The 15,484-nt window shown below is 44.2% G+C and overlaps 2 protein-coding genes across 3 annotated transcripts; both read left to right on the top strand.

Annotated features, from left to right (window-relative positions):
* Positions 1-156: 156 nt before the first annotated feature.
* LOC133469018 (zinc finger protein 37-like) lies at positions 157-6,415 on the top strand. Its single transcript, XM_061755542.1, has 4 exons — positions 157-845; positions 1,773-3,135; positions 3,728-4,027; positions 5,535-6,415. The coding sequence occupies exons 2-4, from the start codon at positions 3,012-3,014 to the stop codon at positions 6,335-6,337; spliced, it is 1,227 nt and encodes a 408-aa protein (XP_061611526.1). The 5' UTR covers positions 157-845; positions 1,773-3,011; the 3' UTR covers positions 6,338-6,415.
* Positions 6,416-8,123: 1,708 nt separating this feature from the next.
* Positions 8,124-15,036, top strand: LOC133469094 (gastrula zinc finger protein XlCGF7.1-like). Of its 2 annotated transcripts, none has more exons than XM_061755714.1 (2): positions 8,124-8,528; positions 13,468-15,036. In XM_061755714.1, exon 2 carries the CDS (start codon positions 13,515-13,517, stop codon positions 14,481-14,483), a length of 969 nt encoding a protein of 322 aa, XP_061611698.1. In that variant the 5' UTR covers positions 8,124-8,528; positions 13,468-13,514; the 3' UTR covers positions 14,484-15,036. The 2 variants fall into 2 exon arrangements, with proteins under 2 accessions (XP_061611698.1, XP_061611706.1); XM_061755722.1 differs by lacking the exon at positions 8,124-8,528 and adding an exon at positions 10,716-11,549.
* Positions 15,037-15,484: the final 448 nt, after the last annotated feature.

Raw genomic sequence — 15,484 nt, 5'->3', positions numbered from 1 at the left:
TTAGACATCTAAAACAGAACAAACACAATCGCCAGTGGCTGACATACAATCAGTGGCAAAATAGAAAAAAAAAATAATAATAAAAAAAAACAAGAGCACACAGATCCAAAGTTTTAATGGCTTTCACAGTCTCTCGTGGTTCTAACATATTGTATGTGTATTTTCGAAATAACTCGACTTCCCGTCCCCTTCAACGTGACACCATGCCTTGGCCATTGCTGCCATCTAGCGGTAATGACGGCACAGCACACATCGAATGTCGTCGATCAAGCGCTCGTGTTGTGTTAAATGATAACTCTCAGTGACTCACCACAATCGACATGACGAGGAGACTAGTTCGGCAACGCCCCGTCGTCACTAGTCGTATATACACAAGTATCTGCAACAATACTCGACCATTTTTTTGCTTTTGCTAGCAAGACACACACACGCGCGCACCACAACACGGATCTAGTTTGTCCCATTGGAGTTGCCGTACTAAGCAGTGCCACTCGTGTTGCTGTTCTTCCGCGTTCAGTTCCGAATTAGGACGAAGCGACCCGAAACGTCGACACAGTTCGCCCGTCGCTACTCCAGTGGACTAAACCATCATGAGTGAAATCTCCGAGTCCGGATAAACCCGTCTCGTTTCACATTGAAGCGTCGAGGACTCGCCTAGCCTAGCTTAGCTTAGCTTTTTAGCTAGCTGCTAGCAAGGCGACGCGCTTGTTCGCAAGTGTGCGCGTCAAGTGCTGCGAAAATGTGTGCAAAACGTGTGAAAGAAGAAAAGTGCGAGGAGAGCGAGGGGCAACGTCAACGACTGGCCGCTTTTCGTCAGCAGCCTCACTTTGTGCTGAGCCGAGCAGGTTTGTTCGCCTCGTTTTTCTTGACGAACTTCTTTGGTTTCTTTGCAATACCACTGTTTTTGGGCATGAACACTGACAGAAAATTCCGCAAGAATAACTTTTTTATTCAATTATTTGTGTGTTGGGTGTGCGCTGTACCTTAAGGGGGGTGGCATCGGTGACATCAGGAGCTGGAGTCTGCTCGTCAGCATGTGAGCGTCTGGGTGTGAGTTGTGGCCTACAGCAGCTCTTTGCGAGAGCTCTCATTTTTCTATTCGTGTGTTTTCACCGTTTATCACGTTGAGTAAACGTCTGGCAGCGCATCGGTGACTTCGGCGCGCCTTGCCCACATGCGAAGGCATTCCAATTGGGTGACTTCGGTCGGCGATGTTGTGGTCAAGTTCAGTTGGCTGAGAAGACCAAAAAAAAAAAAAACTTCAACTTTTTCGACCATTCATGTGACCTATAACCTGTACACTTCAATTGAAAACCGAAATAATATTTTAAGGGGGAAAATGAGCTTTAAAACGGTACAATACCCTGGAGGCATAAATATGCTCAGCCTCCAAATAATACTTTGTTGCAGCACTCTTTTAGTTGAGTGTTTTTAGGTCGGAGTCTATCACTGTGGCACATTTTTTGGTCTGCACATTTATATGTGATTTATGGCAAGACTGCAAAAAAACTGAGACAGATACAAAAGCTGCATTTTTGGTCTTTCAGCATACAAGTTTCATGACTGCACACGCGCGTGAGTGTGGTGACCTCATAAAACAGCACGTTTATTTTATTATTTGCAGCTAAAACCAATTGAAATATCTTAGGGCATCAATAAAGGATATCTTGAACATGTAGAGCAAAAATATGCAACTTCAAAGTCCCAACGTGAGACTTAACTGAGCAAAGCTTGACTTTAACAAAACATGTTTGTCTTCTCGTGTCCTGCAGACGTCAGTGGCGGAGATCTTTGTCCTGAGCCGCCTGACATTAAAGAGGAAGAAGAGCCAGAGGCCCCACACATGAAAGAGGAGGAGCAGGAGGATGACATCACCAAGTTTCAGTTGACTGGTGTTATTGTGAAGAGTGAACAAGGTGATGGAGACCACAGTGGACAATCACAAGCAGACGGCCTCTTACCGCCTCTATCAGATAGTGACGACATAACGTCACACTCTGATGATGATGATGATGATGAGGAGGAGGAGGAGGAACACTCTCATCATGATATGACGCTTCACACTGACAAAAAGCGAGTGAAATGTTCTCAGTGCGACAAAGTTTTTTACAAGTCCTCATTGAAAAGACACACAAGAACACACACTGGAGAGAAACCTTTTGCCTGCTCAGTTTGTAGTAAAAGATTCTCTAGAAAGGGAGATTTAGGAACACACCAGAGAACACACACTGGGGAGAAACCTTTTGCGTGCTCCGTTTGTGGTAAAAGATTTACTCAAGGAAACTCTTTGATAGCGCATGAGAGAACGCACACCGGTGGAAAACCTTTTGCTTGTTTAGTTTGCGGTAAAACGTTCAGTCAGAAAGGAAATTTGATTGCGCACACAAGAACACACACTGGAGAAAAACCTTTTGCCTGTTCAGTTTGTGGTCAAAGATTCTCTATAAAGGCAAATTTAACAACGCACATAAGAACACACACTGGAGAAAAACCTTTTGCCTGCTCAGTGTGCGACCAAAGATTCTCTATCAAGAGAAATTTAACAAGACACACGCGAACACACACTGGAGGGAAATGATTCGGTTGCAGCAAACGATGAAAGCGGTTCACAGACAAGCTGGCGAGGGGCAGCGATCAGCGAAGCTGCAGAATAAACGGAAGAAACCGAGGCTGTGTTGCTTTTTGACTTGTTCCTTTTTCTCTAATCACTATAGAGGGATTTTTATATAGTCAACTATATACACTATATTACCATAAGTCATCACTGACCTTCCTTCACCCGGATATGAACTTTAACGCTGTCAGTAAGTCCTCGCGAAATAAATCTTTCTGAATGAGTCTGAAACAGGCCGAAAACGCGACTAAGGACGTCCATCACTACCCTACTGGACTAAAACGTTATTTGTTGCATAAACTGAAGCCAGTTTAACTTAGCTTGATAGCCGCTAACAAAGAGTTGTTAGCCACACCTGGCTCAGCAGAGATCACGTGTGAAAAGTCACCGTCTAAAAATGTGGGAAAAATGTGTGAAAGAAGAAGAGTACGAGGAGGACATTTGTCGAGCGGAAGAGACCGAACGTCACCGACTGGACGCCGTTTGCGAGCTGCAAGCTCGAGATTTGCTACAGAGAGCAGGTTTGTTCACAGTGTCCCTGCGGTTATTTCCCGTTTTTAATTCGAATCACTGACGTACCTTGACATCAATAACTTTGTGGTATTTTGCGAATTGAATTCGTTCCGTGACAAAGCTCGTAAAACTCAAATTCCTCGGAATGTCCCCGTATTCAAATGAAATGCACACAAAACCAAATGGTTACGTGCTTTCATTGAAGTAAAGCTGCAGCGTAGGAGGAAGCATGTTCACGTCAGAGGCGCCGCAGTTAATCGATTCACCGACAACGAATCGATTATCCACTACTATTACTTCCGTGTTCATTCATAAACCACGCGGCCACCGCTGGGATCTGTGATTGGGTCGACGTGCGTAGGCGGAACATCCAACAATGGAACAATGTACATCATTCCGTCGGTAAATTGAAAATAGTTTGTAAAACGAGGTCTTTTTTCTGCAAACATGGGGCGTAACCCGATTTGTTCGTAAACGGGTCGTTTGGTACCTGAGGTTCCGCTGTATAAACAATGATACGCCACATGAAAGTCACGACGTGAGACGTGACCGAGCGAAGCTTGACCAAACTATGCTTGTTGGTCCTGTTGTGTTTTGCAGACGTCACTCGAGAAGATCTTCTTCAGCAGGAGCCAGAGTCCCTCCAGATCAAAGAGGAGGAGGAGGAGGAGCTTCCGCAGATCAAAAAGGAAGAGGACCTCCAGTCTCCTCTCTTTAAAGAGGAAGCGGAGGAGGATGAAATCAGCAAGTTCTCATTGACTGCTGTCAGTGTGCAGAGTGAAGCAAGTGATGGAGACCACTTTGGAGGATCCCAAGCAGACGGCCTCTTAGCGCCGCTCGCAGATAGTGACAGCGCAACGTCACACTCTTCTGACTATGAGGACGGAGAACACTGGAAAGGTGATATGACAGGTCACGCTGACAACAAAAGCATCCAGTGTTCTCATTGTGACAAAACGTTTGACAACAAGTCATTGCTGCAAGCACACGAAAGAACGCACACTGCACAAAAACCTTTCACCTGCTTAGCTTGTGGTAAAAGATTCTCATTAAAGGCCAATTTAACAATGCACACAAGGACACACACTGGAGAAAAACCTTTTGCCTGCTCAGTTTGCGGTAAAAGATTCTCGAGAAAGTCAACTTTATCAATGCACACAAAAACACACACTTTGAGAAAGTAACGAAAAGGGTTCCACTACTATTACATTTCCAACAGTGCTTAACTGAAAGCCAAAAGCAACTCCATTTCCAAAGTCATCTTCTCAACGTTGTTTACGAGGCACTCCAAATATGCGCTGCGTGCGTGCGTGCGTGCGTGCGTGCGAGCGGGTGGAGACGGACTTGCGACCGACCAATCACGATGGCCTTTGCATCTGCAAACTTGTTAAGAGGAACAGTGTGACCTCAATTAGACTTGAATTTAATCCTACTCGAAGTTCCGCGCCGAAAGCGGTGAGAGTCATCATTGAGCTTCGCACACGTATCAATGATGTGACGCCATCTTTCGGAGCCGTCGCCATCCCGATGACGTCATCCGGGGCCGGCGGTCTCATTTCCCCCAAGCCTCCTTTTGCCACGCCTCCTCGTCTCCTCGATGGGATTTTTGCAAGCATGCCAACCGAGGAGCGACAAATCGAAAGTGGCGAAATGAGACGAGGCCCAAGTGAAGTTTGCAGCAGCGAGACTCTTTGTGCACGAGCTTCGCGCCATCTTTCCCTGCGAACGAGTAGTTGAACGTTGCCCGCCGAAGCGTACACGCGGTACATTCATCTCGACTTAAGTGAACGGAAACAGCATTTGTGGGCTGCACGCTGAAGCTCCTCGAGCTCGCTAGCTTAGCTTCGCTTAGCTACCAAAGAATTTGCATCGCCGAGCGGAGATCGAGTGTGAATGTAAAGCGTCGGGATCGTCGTGCGAAGATGTGTGCAAAACGTGTGAAAGAAGAAGAGTCGGAGAAGGACATTTGTCGGGCAGAAGAGGAGGAAGTTGAACGACTCGAGGCAGTTTGCGAGCAGCCTCGACTTGTGCGACTCGGAGCAGGTTTGCTCGCTTCTTACTTTCATTTTGGCCTCGATCGGGAGTGGAAGGAATTCATCGCAAAGATGGAAAATACACCAGGTTGTTTCCAAAAAGAATGGGATCTTCTCCTCCGTGATTTTTGGATGGCAGGTTTGAAAAGTGACAACGAAAGTTGAAAGTTTACATTCGTTGAGTCCAAAAATGGGACATTATTTCAAAATTGTCAGTTGTCAATTTCCATCCCTTTATTCAAAAACAGGGTATTATTAGAAAATGCGCAAACATAATTTGATGACTGATTTGAATGTTACGAAAGAGGCCAAAATGTTGATCCTTGTTTTCTAAAGCAGATGTTTGCAAACATTTGTCTTCTTGTGTCCTGCAGACGTCAGTGACAGAGATCTTTGTCCTGAGCCGCCTGACATTAAAGAGGAAGAAGAGCCAGAGGCCCCACACATGAAGGAGGAGGAGCAGGGGGATGACATCACCAAGTTTCAGTTGACTGGTGTTATTGTGAAGAGTGAACAAGGTGATGGAGACCACAGTGGACAATCACAAGCAGACGGCCTCTTACCTCCTCTATCGGATAGTGACGACATAACGTCACACTCTGATGATGATGATGATGATGATGAAGAACACTGTTGTCGTCATATGATGCTTCACACTGATAAAAAGCCAGTGAAATGTTCTCAGTGTGAGTCCTCATCAAAAAGACGCATAAGAACACACAGTGGAGAGAAACCCTTTGCCTGCTCAGTTTGTAGTAAAAGATTCTCGAGAAAGGGACATTTAGGAATCCACCAAAGAACACACACTGGGGAGAAACCTTTTGCTTGCTCTGTTTGCGGTAAAAGATTCACACAAGGAAACTCTTTGACGGCCCATGAGAGAACGCACACTGGTGGGAAACCTTTTGTTTGTTTAGTTTGTGGTAAAACGTTCAGTCAGAAGGGAAATTTAATTGCGCACACAAGAACACATACTGGAGAAAAACCTTTTGCCTGTTCAGTTTGTGGTCAAAGATTCTCTATAAAGGCAAATTTAACAACGCACATAAGAACACATACTGGAGAAAAACCATTTGCCTGCTCAGTGTGTGGCCAAAGATTCTCTATCAAGAGAAATTTAACAAGACACACGCGAACACACACTGGAGAGAACCGATTCATTTGCAGCGTACGATAAAAGATTGTATGAAAAGTGTTTGGTTCACAGACAAATGTACAGACGAGAAGAGCAGCTGTCAGTGAAGTTGCAGAATAAACCGACAAAACTAAGGCTGTGTGTGCGTGTGTCTGTGTGTAATAACTAGGGATATTTAAATAGTGAACTATATAAACTAAATGATCATGTATTTGCTGATCTTCCTTGACCCACATAGGAACTTATCCACTGTGGGTAGGAAAACTCTTTTGTCCAAATTTGGTTAATTTCGTATTTTGTCACAAAAGGAAACTTTTGCTCAGTTCCAGCATGTTTTTGTTTTCCAAATTATTGACCAATCTGAAGTGTAGAAAATGCCTCGCTCTCTTTTTGACGATGCATTGTCAATGGCTGAATGAACATGCTGTCATTTGTCGTCAAACGGCGTTAGTTTGTCCAAGTGGAGTTTTTCCCGAACTGTGCTGGCTGGCGACCAATTCAGGGTGTAAACCGCCTTTGTGTGAACTCGTTTTGGTGGACGTTGAAGCTTCCCAAGGGTGTTTACTTTTAGCTTAGCTTAGCTTAGTTTAGCTTGCCACCAAATTGAAATATTTGCCACATGATTACGTGCAGTCAGTTGGAGGATTCGAACTCCAGCGAAAAATTCGCGTGACGCTGCGTGGGGTTAGTTCCTAGACGGCGACAGTCTAGGAATATAAACAACGTCCTGGACTTGTCAGACCGAACAAAGGAAAATCAAATGATCGTCTCCGTACATGGGCACCCGGAACTCTACGATATCGCTTGCGACAGATACGAAAACGAGAGCAAGCCTGGCGAATGGTGAGCGAGGAAGTTGTTACTTGTTTACAGTTGTTTACTGTCAACTATGCTAGCAATAGCTTCAGCCTGGTGGACAGACAACCGGTCCTCAAAAGTGCATTCCTCGGACAACTGGTCGACACCTTCTTCGGGGTCAGCGGTCGAAACTCAGCACCGCAATTTTTCAATTTTTCAACGATTCCAAATTGCAATTCACACTATTTGCTGCTGTAACTGAATTATCTTTATTCAAGGCGTTGTTACTTTTGATTGCTTTTCCGTGCCTCGGTGGCTATGTGCGGGGTGGTGCTTTTTATTCAGTCGAACATTCGACCTTCAGAAACTAAAATGAATCATTTCAACTATAATTACTCTTGACACGGATTTTAATTCGGATGGATCCAGCGGAAACCGAGGATGAAGCGAGGAAATGAAAACCAAAAAAAAACGATACGGTACTGCTGCCAAAGGGTCAAAGGTCAACCACTTATTAAATCCAAGGGGGTCAGTTACATTTTGCTCCCTGTCCTGTGAATATTTACGTTACGCTCGATAAAAATATGAAAATAATATAATTGTGTGCTTTTAGTTTGAGCGGTCTGCGTATTCTTGCGCAGAAATTGAAGAAAGTCATTCGACATAACTTGTAATATGCCGCTCTGCCTGCATGAAGTTACTCGGTGAAATGGAGGAAATGAAGAGAAGATATTCCTTCATTTTTGTAAAGAAAGCAAATTGGGATTTAGCATTATAGACAACAAAGTAACATCAAGAGTTGGGTTATTGTGTCAGACACTTACAAGCGTCAACATTGACAGGAAATGATTGTTTTAATCGGGTTCCCGGTGACACGTGGCAGGATAAAAGACAAACAGAATACAGATAACCTTGCAAAAGCATCTGTCACAATGAACTCGATTATCAAAAAAACTTTAAGCGGAGTACACACAAAAAAGAGCTTATATAGCTAATGGTGGACATTGCAAGTCAGAGGGACTACAAGAAGTTTGTCCAAGTGGCTTTGCCGTAGCACCGCCGCTGCAGCTGTATTTCCGCGTACGGTTTCTTTTTTCACGCTTTTCGCGCACTAATTCTCCGTGAACGAATCGTGCCTGAACACAGCACGTCCGTCACCACTCCCGACTCATAAATCACTTATGAAATCGCGTAAACTCGTCTCGGCCCACGTTGAAGCTTCGACGACTAGCTTAGCCGAGCCTAGCCTAGCTTAGCTTATTTTAGCTTAGCTCGCCAGCCGCGAACGCAGAGACGCATCGCCAAGCAGAGAGCAATTGTGCGAGTCAAGTGTTGTGTGTATCGTGTCCAAAAGTGTGACAGAAGCGCACAAGGGGGAACGAAAGAGGAGAACGACGACTACTGGACGCCGTTTTCGAGCCGCAGCCTCGACGAGGTTCGATCGCTTCCTCCTCTCACTTGTTTTCGAACGAGCGTCATTTCGAAATATTCCTGTGCAGCGGTGGCCGAGCGACTTGGAAAACAATTGTAGTGTGCTTTATAGCTGCAAGTTATTCGAACGTTCGGTGGCACAAAGAGAAGAGGAAAGCACAGAGCCTAGAACTGAATGTGGGGACTTTGAATGTTGGGACTATGACAGGAAAATCTCGGGAGTTGGTTGACACGATGATTAGGAGAAAGGTTGATAAATTGTGTGCCCAGGAGAGCAGGTGGAAAGGCAGCAAGGCTCGAAGTTTAGGGGCAGGGTTGAAATTATTTGACCATGGTGTAGCTGGGAAGAGAAATGGAGTCGGGGTTATTTTAAAAGAAGAGTTGGCTAAGAATGTCTTGGAGGTGAAAAGAGTATCATATCGAGTGATGAGGCTGAAACTTGAACTTGAGGGTGTTATGTGTCATGTGATTAGCGGCTATGCCCCACAGGTAGGATGTGACCGAGAGGTGAAAGAGAAATTCTGCAAGGAGCTAGACGAAGTAGTTCTGAGCATCCCAGACAGAGAGAGAGTCGTGATTGGTGCAGATTGTAATGGACATGTTGGTGAAGGAAATAGGGGTGATGAAGAAGTGATGGGTAAGTACAGCATCCAGGAAAGGAACTTGGAGGGACAGATGGTGGTAAACTTTGCAACAAGGATGCAAATGGCTGTAGTGAACACTTTTTTCCAGAAGAGGCAGGAACATAGGGTGACCTACAAGAGCGCAGGTAGAAGCACGCAGGTGGATGACATCTTGTGCAGACGATGTCATCTGAAGGAGGTTACCGACTGTAAGGTAGTGGTAGGGGAGAGTGTGGCTAGACAGCATAGGATGGTGGTGTGTAAGATGACTCTGGCGGTGGGGAGGAAGATTAGGAAGACAAAGGCAGAGCAGAGAACCATGTGGTGGAAGCTGAGACAGGACGAGTGTTGTGCAGCCTTTCGGGAAGAGGTGAGACAGGCTCTCGGTGGAGAGGAGGAGCTTCCAGAAGACTGGCCCGCTTCAGCCAAGGTGATCAGAGAGGCAGGCAGGAGAGTACTTGGTGTATCTTCTGGCAGGAAAGGAGAGAAGGAGACTTGGTGGTGGAACTTCACAGTACAGGAAATCATACAAGGAAAAAGGTTAGCTAAGAAGAAGTGGGACACTGAGAGGACCGAGGAGAGGCGAAAGGAATACATTGAGATGCGACACAGGGCAAAGGTAGAGGTGGCAAAGGCCAAACAAGAGGCATATGATGACATGTATGGCAGGTTGGACACGAAAGAAGGAGAAAAGGATCTACACAGGCTGGCCAGACAGAGGGATAGAGATGGGAAGGATGTGCAGCAAGTTAGGGTGACTGGTGCCAGCAGTGTGCTAGCTAGATGGAAAGAATACTTCGAGGAGTTGATGAATGAGGAAAATGAGAGAGAAGGGAGAATAGAAGAGGCAAGTGTGGTGGACCAGGAAGTGGCAATGATTAGTAAGGGGGAAGTTAGAAAGGCATTAAAGAGGATGAAAAATGGAAAGGCAGTTGGTCCGGATGACATTCCTGTGGAGGTATGGAAGCATCTAGGAGAGGTTGCTGTGGAGTTTTTGACCAGCTTGTTCAATAGAATTCTAGCGCGTGAGAAGATGCCTGAGGAATGGAGGAAAAGTGTGCTGGTGCCCATTTTTAAGAACAAGGGTGATGTGCAGAGCTGTGGGAACTATAGAGGAATAAAGTTGATGAGCCACACAATGAAGTTATGGGAAAGAGTAGTGGGGGCTAGACTCAGGACGGAAGTGAGTATTTGCGAGCAACAGTACGGTTTCATGCCTAGAAAGAGTACCACAGATGCATTATTTGCCTTGAGGATGTTGATGGAAAAGTACAGAGAAGGTCAGAAGGAGCTACATTGTGTTTTGTAGATCTAGAGAAAGCCTATGACAGAGTACCCAGAGAGAAACTGTGGTACTGCATGCGGAAGTCTGGAGTGGCAGAGAAGTATGTTAGAATAATACAGGACATGTACGAGGGCAGCAGAACAGCGGTGAGTTGTGCTGTAGGTGTGACGGACGAATTTAAGGTGGAGGTGGGACTGCATCAGGGATCAGCCCTGAGCCCCTTCCTGTTTGCAATGGTGATGGATAGGCTGACAGATGAGGTTAGACTGAAATCCCTATGGACCATGATGTTTGCAGATGACATTGTGATCTGCAGTGAAAGCAGGGAGCAGGTGGAGGAACAGTTAGAAAGATGGAGGCATGCACTGGAAAGCAGAGGAATGAAGATTAGCCGAAGTAAGACAGAATATACGTGCATGAATGAGAGGGGTGGTGGGGGAAGAGTGAGGCTACAGGGAGAAGAGATAGCAAGGGTGGAGGACTTTAGATACTTGGCGTCAACCGTCCAGACCAATGGTGAGTGTGGTCAGGAAGTGAAGAAACGGGTCCAAGCAGGTTGGAACGGGTGGAGGAAGGTGTCAGGTGTGTTATGTGACAGAAGAGTCTCTGCTAGGATGAAGGGCAAAGTTTAGAAGACAGTGGTGAGGCCAGCCATGATGGACGGATTAGAGACAGCGGCACTGAAGAGACAACAGGAAGCAGAGCTGGAGGAGGCGGAAATGAAGATGTTGAGGTTCGCTCTCGGAGTGACCAGGTTGGATAAAATTAGAAACGAGCTCATCAGAGGGACAGCCAAGGTTCGATGTTTTGGAGACAAAGTTAGAGAGAGCAGACTTGGATGGTTTGGACACGTCCAGAGGACAAATAGTGAGTATATTGGTAGAAGGATGATAAGGATGGAGCTGCCAGGCAAGAGAGCGAGAGGAAGACCAAAGAGAAGGTAGCTGGATGTCGTGAGGGAAGACATGAGGGCAGTTGGTGTTCGAGAGGAGGATGCAGGAGATAGGCTTACGTGGAAAAGGAGGACGCGCTGTGGCGACCCCTAAAGGGACGAGCCCGAAGGAAAAGAAGAAGGAATAGTTTACGGGATGACTTGGATGAGATGAACATGTTGAAGGTGGAACGCTTTGAATTGGTTGAAAACTAACAGGAATTTTGTTGGTGAAAAATATGAACAATTTGATGAAATGTGTGAAATATTTGGTATGTGGGAATTTTGGAAATGTTGAATATTGTTTCCAAGGTGAATTGAATGAGTTGAACATTTTGAATTCTGAATGGAAACCATGTGAATCAGTTTTGGTTAATGTGTCATTGGGAATGAATGGGAGTTTTTTTTGTGTAAAAAAGGTGAAGCAAAGCAAATTTATTTATATAGCGCATTTCATACACAAGGTACCTGAGCTTTCCATGATTAAAACCATTTAAAAACAAAGAAAAAAACTGCTTATAAACATTTAAAACAAAGAGAAAAAAAGTTCAATTAAAACAGCATACAGTGCAAGAAATATCATTTAAAAGTGAAAAAATGAAGAGTTTTTTACCTGGACTTAAAAACATGCACACTTGCGGCTGACGTCACTTCTGTTGGCAACTTCTTCCATTTGTGTGCAGCATAATAGCGAAATGCTGATTCACCGTGTTGACTTTGGACTCTGTGGTTCACTATTTGACCTGAGTCTGTCCATCTCAGAGCCCTACTGGGTTTATGTCCCATTAGCATTTCATTCATGTATTCAGAACCTAAACTGTTTAGTGATTTATAGACCAGTAGCAGAACTTTAAAATCTATTCTAAAGCTGACTGAAAGCCAGTGTAAAGACTTTAGAATTGGAGGAATATGCTCTGACCTCTTTGTTCTGGTCAGAACCCGAGCCGGAGCATTCTGAATGAGCTGCAGGTGTTCAATGCTCTTTTTGGGGAGTCCAGTCAGAAGACCATTACAATAGTCAAGTCTACTTGAGATAAAAGCATGGATGAGCTTCTCCTGGTCTGCTTGACACATGCAAGCCTTCACTCTGGATATGTTCTTCAGATAGTAGACAGTGACACAACACGTCAATTGAACTGTAGTCATCTGGAGACACTGGTAGATATAACTGTGTGTCATCTGCATAGCTATGATAGTCAAAATTAAAGTTCTGAAGAATTTGACCCAAGGGTAGCATATACAGGCTGAACAGGAGGGTTCCAAGAACTGACCCTTGAGGGACCCCATAGGTCACAGGTGTCAAACTGGTGGCCCGGTGGCCAGATCCGGCCCGCCATGTCATTTTATGTGGCCCGTGAGAGTGTGCATCGACTTTGTGTTTCTTGCCAAAATACCATAATTGCAAATCTGCTTCACTTTTAAAAATGTTGAGATATTACAAGCATTTTTTTGTTACCAACCCCCCTTTTAAAATAAAATTGATTGCCCTTAAATTTGTGTTGGACGTCTTGAATGTGGCCTAGAATGGCCTTTTGTGATTGCACAGTAAACACCGTAACATATAAATGTTCTCTGAGGACTTGATAAGTAATAGGGGTGCGCGGTTATAGGGGGGAAAAAATAATCACGATTATTTTGATTGATATTGAAATCACGATGAATAGAAATGATTATTCATTGATTTCAAAACTGAGTATTTATGCGACTACCAAAACTCAACTTTAAATATAACTTAATAGAACAACTGTAATGGCCTAGTAGCCATTCAAGGCAAAACCGCTTCAGCCACCAAAGGAACCGCTCAATGCTCGGCTCATTTGCAAATTTTGGGGAGTAAATGGAGTCATGTAAGTGAAGGTACCTCAGGACTTCCAATTACTGATCTTGCAAAACTTTCAATTTCAACTTAATTAAAAATTGAGTTTGATAAATAAGATGTATCTTGATTTGGTTAAAAGTGAGTGTTTTATTTTATTATGTAAATATTTTAATGGCTGCAACCTCTCCTTCCCTTCTGGGGATCACCAAACATGTACAAACAATATGGCTTCACTGAGCAAAGCTTAACTTTATCAAACCGTTTTTGTCTATTTATGTCCTGCAGAAATCACTGAAGCTCTTCATCCTGAGCAGCAGGAGTGGAACTCCAGGATGGAACATCAGGACCCAGAGCGTCCCCACATTAAAGAGGAAGAGGAGCCAGAGCCCCTTCAAATTAAAGAGGAAGCACAGGAGGAGGATGTCACCAGCTTTCCATTCACTGTCATTGTAAAGAGTGAAGAAGGTGATGGAGACCACTGCGGAGGATCCCTATCAGATGGCCTCTTGGCGCCACTCACAGACAGTGACGACGTAACGTCTTTAGACACTGATGATGATCATCATAATGATGATGATGATGACGATGGTGAACATTCGAAAGATATGGCATGTGACACCGACAGCAAACGCGTGAATTGCTCTCAGTGTGACAAAACGTTTTGCAACAAGTCAACTTTGAAAGCCCACACAAGAACACACACTGGAGAAAAACCTTTTGCCTGCTCAGTTTGTGATAAAAGATTCTCTAAAAAGACAAATTTAACATCACATACAAGGACCCACACAGGAGAAAAACCCTTTACCTGCTTAGTTTGTAGTCTAAGGTTCTCCAGGAAGGGAGATTTGAGAATTCACAAAAGAACACACACTGGGGAGAAACCTTTTGCCTGCTCAGTTTGTGGTCAAAGATTCTCTAGAAAGGGAGATTTAAGAATACACAAAAGAACCCACACTGGGGAAAAACCATTTGCTTGCTCAGTCTGTGGGAAAACATTCTCGATAAAGAGAAATTTAAAAAGGCACACACGAACGCATGGCCGAGAGAAACCTTTTGCCTGCTCAGTTTGTGGTATACGATTTTCTAGACGGGGAGATTTAAGAACACACCAAAGAACACACACTGGGGAGACAAATTTTGCCTGCTCAGTCTGCAGGAAAACATTTTCTTCCAAAACAAATTTAACAAGGCATACTAGAAGACATGCTGGAGAAAAACATGTTGCCTGCTCAGTTTGCAGCTTGAGTTTCATTGATAATTTAGAATTGGATAAACACATGAAAACACACACTGGGGAGTAGCCCTACTCCTATTCTGTTTGTAGGAAGACATTTTCTACAAAAACAAGTTCAACAACCCACACAAGAACACAGACTTTTGACAAAACCTTCAGTTGCATGCCTGTGAATGTAACTCTTCAAATCCAGACTCAACTCTTTGAGGACAATATGTCCACGTTATGGATTCACCTCTCTACGGCCGTCATTTCGCATCCCGAAATATTGATACCATTCGTCGTTGATGCGTGCCTCTAACTTACATGGTTGGGTTTAGCTTTCACACCATCATTATTCAGGCAGGGACCGCCCTCGCTAGCGTGTGTGCAGGAATCGATCCATCCGGTTGCAATCGATTCACTGCCCGAGAAACATTCAGCTTCGGTGTGTGATAAAAGATTTGATGTCAAGTGTGATGTTAAGAAACGCAATTGTGCTGGTGAGAAGAAGAGTGATCAATGAAGCTGCAGAATGAACTGAAGAAACTGAGGCTGTGTTGGGAATCACTGACTCTGTCCCTATTACCTGATCACTATTTAGGGGTTTGTATATTGTGGAATAAATAGTTGACTCATCAGTCAAATGAATTTATTTAACTCACTTATTACGCAAGTAAAGGAAATCATAAAAGCTGTGGCTCACAAACACAATTTTTCTGGTTTGGCCTGCTTGGAAGAGAGGCAAAACGTCTTCTAGGGCAACCTGAACAGTCCGGTTGAGGTCGATTCAATGTCCTGAGGAAACAAGGACCTGGAAGAATGAAAGAATATTCACAGGCAATATACAGTTAGATTATTTATTGAGCTCAAAAAAACTTTTCAGGCAATAATAATAATCGTAATGATCGATAAACTGACTTGTAAAAACTACTCAAGTACTGATTAACTGGTTAATTCGAGTTTATTTTTATAGGTCTTCACCACAAAAGAGTCTAAAAAACAAATGTAACAATTTATTGTCTGGTGGCCTAACCTTTATCAAAAGCACTGACTTGCATTTACAACTTACATTCAATTGTATTCATT

Source organism: Phyllopteryx taeniolatus, chromosome 2, assembly GCF_024500385.1.
Source record: "Phyllopteryx taeniolatus isolate TA_2022b chromosome 2, UOR_Ptae_1.2, whole genome shotgun sequence".
NCBI classification, from domain to species: domain Eukaryota; kingdom Metazoa; phylum Chordata; class Actinopteri; order Syngnathiformes; family Syngnathidae; genus Phyllopteryx; species Phyllopteryx taeniolatus.
The sequence above is the reverse complement of the archived record's forward strand: the minus strand, read 5'-3'. Positions and strand labels throughout refer to the sequence as shown.